This window comes from Bipolaris victoriae, assembly GCF_000527765.1.
Source record: "Bipolaris victoriae FI3 unplaced genomic scaffold scaffold_230, whole genome shotgun sequence".
Classification (NCBI taxonomy): Eukaryota; Fungi; Ascomycota; class Dothideomycetes; order Pleosporales; family Pleosporaceae; genus Bipolaris; species Bipolaris victoriae.
In genome coordinates, this window is record NW_014575162.1 from 1 (window position 1) to 4,787 (window position 4,787).

Consider the following 4,787-nt stretch of genomic DNA (forward strand, 5'->3'; position numbering starts at 1 on the left):
TTATACTTTCTTACTAGTTACTTTACTTAATAAGATTATTACTCGTTAGTCTATTTAATATAGATTAGTAGTTGTTAAACCTTTATTACCTTCTATTTAAGCACACTACTCCACTGTATTGCCAGACAAACTCTCACGGAACACTAGCGTAATACTCGCCTGCCTTAGTGCGGACTAGGACAGAGAAGTATAGATCCCAACCCCGTGTAACATTACACCGTCTATATCGCCTTTAAGATAGTTTACCCTCTTTAGCGCGTTTCTACTTCTTTAACTTCTTCCTATTACTACGCGCACTAAAGTCCTAGAGAGTAGCTAAGCGCTCTCTATCTTTAACTATTAAGGTCCTCTCTACCTAAACTTATTTTCTTTTATACGATTTTCGTCGCGTAGCGGCTGCGTTAGCTACTTTAAGCTTAGTAATCTACTTTTACGCTAATACTAGCTTATACGCGATAATAGCTACCCCCTTTAAGACCTTTTTAAAGGCCTCTACTATAGATATTAGTAAACTATCTATATACCTTTAAATCCTTTACTTTACTAGCGTTAATTACGACCCTAATTCTAGAGTATTACTAGGGGTTTACGATACCTAGAGCTAGTTATAGATAGATAGGGGTAATAGAGTGCGTAACTAAATATTAAGGGCGGATATAACCTATTCAAGATTAAATAGGACTAATCTAGCGCCTTAAAAGCCTTCTTAGACATTACTAGCCGTAAATAATATGTTAAAAGCCTGCTTAAAGTAAGAAAGAAACTCTTATTTTATAATGTAACTAATGTAGGTGTGTAACTACTAGTGAAGCAAAATCTTACACGTTAAGCAATAGAGCTAGAAGAATAACTAGTCATTATATGTACCAGTTTATAAGCTAATTAGGAATATTACTAAAAGCATTTCAGGCACTGTCTTGATATTTTGTTGGTTTAAGGCTAAGAAAATAGCTGATGCCTACTTATCATTAATGCAAGAAAGTACCTCGCAACATAACCTACCACATCGTCACCCTAACCATCTATCTATTCCACTAGGAATTGATCCTCTCTAGTCGAAAGCAAAACGTCTAAAGCTAGAAATAACCCCTATCTAGCTTACGATGAGGGTGGAGGAATTGCAAGTTTAACACAGGCAACTTGCCCACCACCTTTGCAAGGCTGGAGCAGGCCTGGAGTTCCGGAGGCACCTGTATCGTAGTTCGGAGAATCGACTGTCCATTTGAAATTGGCTCGACGGCCACAGCTCTTAAACAGCTGCCCTGTGCACTAGTAGTAGAGGTCAGAATCCAATTATTTACAGCGCATTTTCTTAAGCATGGTGATCTTACGCAAGCAGGTTCGTAGAAACTGTAGTTGCAATTTATCTTTGGGACATTTTCGGTTGGTTTCATGCAACAGTGGACATCGGCGAGAGTTACTGGGGCGAGAGCCATTGCAAGGCTAATCAAAGTAGCGACGTACTTCATATTGGCAGCGAGATAGTAATAGATGATTGTTGATAATTATGGTAGCTACTGTCTAACTGCCTACAGTGACACAATTATAGATAAGTAACTGTTGAGTTATTTCCACAAGACACATACCGTAAAAGCAAAAGGAATTTAGATGCGAGTAGGTCTTAAAGTTCCTATTAATTACTACTGAGTCTCTCTGGTGATCAGAGGGGTTTATATACATAGCGCTGACTAAGAATAAGCAGAAGAGAAGAAGGGCCGGAGGAAAGTATGTAAAGTGGACACTAGCGGGTAGTATTGCTCTGTCATTTTCATTGCTAAAACAAATGAAGGGTCGCCTCTAATTGCAAAAAACCCAATCGTGCCTGCCGCCACCCTCCACTGTTACTGCAGAGGCAGAGCCAGTTCTTTAAGCTTGACAACGACAAGAAGGTTCTACAGTAAGCGAATTCAGTCTTACTAGGCGAGGCTGGGGTCGGGAATTTCGATGGACTCGAAGAAACACAGTTGATGCGCCGGCATGTCCGACTACTGGGCGTCTAAAGCTGCCGTCACCAACATTGTCGAGGGCCTGCAGACGGAGCTGAAGCATCAGCAGGGCAACCTTGCCATTGCCGTCAGCGCGCTATACCCCGCCACCATAGCTACCAGGATGTTCTGTGATCTTTGTGCGCCTAATTCGTTCTTCATGCCTGTGTTTAAACCGGAAGACGGGGCCCAGAGAATGTTTGACATGGTTGCTTCGGGCCAAATGTAAGCGTTCATCTAATCCTCGTAAGCCCCGGCATAGCACTTATTGAGCTGATATCCTGTCATGTAGTGAGCTGGCCTTCATGCCAGCTGCCTCGAACGTAAGTACAACCTTGAGTCCGAGTGCTGCCCACGTGGATGCGCATGGCTATGCAAGATGTGGGAGGTCATGTGGCGGATAACATGGGAGGAATAGCGTAATGCGCTCTTTTCCGTTAGCTGGCCATGGCCATGTTATGTCGCCAGGAGAGAGGGCTGACCGGTCATCATAGCGTCTACGAGAAGAGAGATGGAGTTGGGCTGGGCGGGCGCGGACGGCTTGGCCAGGTGGAACGTGTTATTGTAGCTATAGAAGATGTCACGGAGCAGCCTGTCCTGGCTGGACTGAAACTGTGCGCGGAGACTGTGGGCAAGGCCTCGCGATATAGCGCGCTGTATTGGATTTTAGGAAGGTTCTTAACAACCCAAAGCAGTCGATGGTGGTACCTATGCGTTATTTGAGGCGTGGGGCCTATACTATTGTGCCGTGCATAGGTGCCTTCAGTTTCCCAGTGTAGGATACCTTTTCATACGGCGCTTTACGAACGACTAAAACGGTTGGCAATTTCGGCAATCTAACAACCACCTTCCGCCTGGGCGAAGCTATACATATGTTGAACATCAGACAATTCATCTTTACGCGTGCGATCATACGAAACTTCGATACCAAGCCCCCTCGCACTAGTGGAGTTACGAGGCGTTGAAGATAATTTTGACCTGTTTGACCTGTAGGTAGTGGGTCGGTCTGTGCCTTGCTACAACAAACCATTGTTCTCTGATTTGTAGCTGTACGTAGCAGGCTAATTCCACCACATCTTTAACAATAATCTATAATTATAAAGTTGAATAAGCGAAATGTTTCAACAGGATCTGTTAGGTCATCCTATATTCTGGAGGCCATGTATGTTTTGGTTAGCGCAGCCCCGAAGCGAGATTGCTACAGTAAATAGTACTAGGTAAGGTTGGGTCTTACGCGAGATGGACATCCCGTAACCTACACGTTACTTCCATCCAAATAAGCCACTTTGAACTAAGAAACCCAGTGCTTCGCCATGTCTAAAGACAACGCATCACAGTTCGATCCTAACGAATGCGCCCTCTTGCACAATCAATTGGTGCAGCGGCGTAAGAAAGTCAACCCATCTATCCAGCCGCTACAAGGCGTCATAACGCGCAGTGCAGACCACTCATTAAGAACCCGTCTCTCGCCTCATATTCGGACATTTCTTGCTAATATCGAGTCCTGGCCCGTTGAAGGAGAGTCTACAGCCCTAACATCATTCTGCCAGCCTCCTAGCTCCCAGTCCTTGTTCCAATACCGCTCATGGCCTCAATTCTCCACCTACGATGATCAGCTCATTCTTCTCTACCAAGACGCCTCCCTCACCACGGAAAATGAGGGTGGCTTGTTTTTCGATCAAGAGTGTGGATTGGCATGCTGGATCGACCCATCACTTGACTTCCCGCCCGAGGACTCATGGCTACCTCTCTCGGACATCTTATCGCGCTGGCTGATAATGTGGGATGCGGGAAAGATGCGGGTAGAACCGGAGTTGTCCTTGCAGCCATGGGGCCAGTGGGACTTACGACAGTCGCTGAAAGCCTGGGATGAGCTTGTAACTGCCATTGAAGAACGGATGCCGGTCCAACCTGAGCAGAGAAGTGGTACTACGACTCTTATCGAGACGGCCGTGGGGGAACGGTGGTGCGATCACCCGTTTCAACGTGCATTTCTGACACAAGCGCGCGCGCCGAACAATCCCACTATGAACATTGCCCCAGGAGTCAGACCATGGACTTCCTCTACATTCGAAGCGATCCACGCCAATGAACCCATCAACAGTGAACGCAAACTTGCCATCGGTAACAAACCAAGCGACAATGCCCAACGTGAGTGCCATTGCAATCGCAACCTCGCTCCCGTACTGCTGTTTCCCAGTGATACGAATATGGCACGCCCAACCAGTCGTAGATTCGATAACTTTTGGGGCCGCAGATCGGTACTGCTTGAGCGGAGGAAGGGGTTGTATCTTTACCCTGAGGTGGAGTGGGGCAATGCGGTACTATTTGTTCATGGCAAAAAGTAGGACACGTCGTTTACTTATCAGAATGCGTGGTGTCCCTGGATGCGCGAACGGCCGTTGGCCACTTTGAGGGAGGTACTAACGTTTTGGAAGTTTTTGGTCGTTGATGGTGTGTGGCGGGTTGATGAACATGGTGTTGTGGGGGTTGAAGGGTATTTTGACGAGCTTGACGGTAGCAGGAAGGTGGTGGAGTTGGGGGGAACGCAGACAGAGGTCGATTTTCGGGCACCTTGGAGCGCAGCACCAGCTTACTGACAGAATGCTCAATATCGGACGACTAAATCTCATGTATTCTGGGATTCTCTCTACTTCTATATAGGCTCTGCGGATTGGATCCGTCGATTATGGATGAGCTGTAGTGCTCGCCGTAGCTGCAACCGGGTTTTCTATTGGCTGTGCTTCACGGATCATGGTACACTCGAGGGCGTTCGGATCTACATGCCGTTAACACATTCGC

At 46.5% G+C, this 4,787-nt stretch overlaps 4 protein-coding genes across 4 annotated transcripts; 2 read left to right on the forward strand and 2 right to left on the reverse strand.

Annotated features, from left to right (window-relative positions):
• Window positions 1-1,098: 1,098 nt before the first annotated feature.
• Window positions 1,099-1,469, reverse strand: COCVIDRAFT_21267 (hypothetical protein; the record flags this gene model as incomplete). Its single annotated transcript, XM_014694721.1, has 2 exons — window positions 1,099-1,269; window positions 1,332-1,469. 2 exons carry the CDS (start codon window positions 1,467-1,469, stop codon window positions 1,099-1,101), a joined length of 309 nt encoding a protein of 102 aa, XP_014550207.1.
• Window positions 1,470-1,971: 502 nt separating this feature from the next.
• On the forward strand, window positions 1,972-2,214 carry COCVIDRAFT_116104 (hypothetical protein; the record flags this gene model as incomplete). The annotated part of the gene is made up of 1 exon (XM_014694722.1): window positions 1,972-2,214. A coding segment is annotated over one exon (243 nt), but the record flags the coding sequence as incomplete, so codon positions are not given.
• Window positions 2,215-2,718: 504 nt separating this feature from the next.
• On the reverse strand, window positions 2,719-2,868 carry COCVIDRAFT_116105 (hypothetical protein; the record flags this gene model as incomplete). Its single annotated transcript, XM_014694723.1, has 1 exon — window positions 2,719-2,868. The coding sequence occupies one exon, from the start codon at window positions 2,866-2,868 to the stop codon at window positions 2,719-2,721; it is 150 nt and encodes a 49-aa protein (XP_014550209.1).
• Window positions 2,869-3,763: 895 nt separating this feature from the next.
• On the forward strand, window positions 3,764-4,585 carry COCVIDRAFT_43185 (hypothetical protein; the record flags this gene model as incomplete). Its single annotated transcript, XM_014694724.1, has 2 exons — window positions 3,764-4,306; window positions 4,355-4,585. 2 exons carry the CDS (start codon window positions 3,764-3,766, stop codon window positions 4,583-4,585), a joined length of 774 nt encoding a protein of 257 aa, XP_014550210.1.
• Window positions 4,586-4,787: the final 202 nt, after the last annotated feature.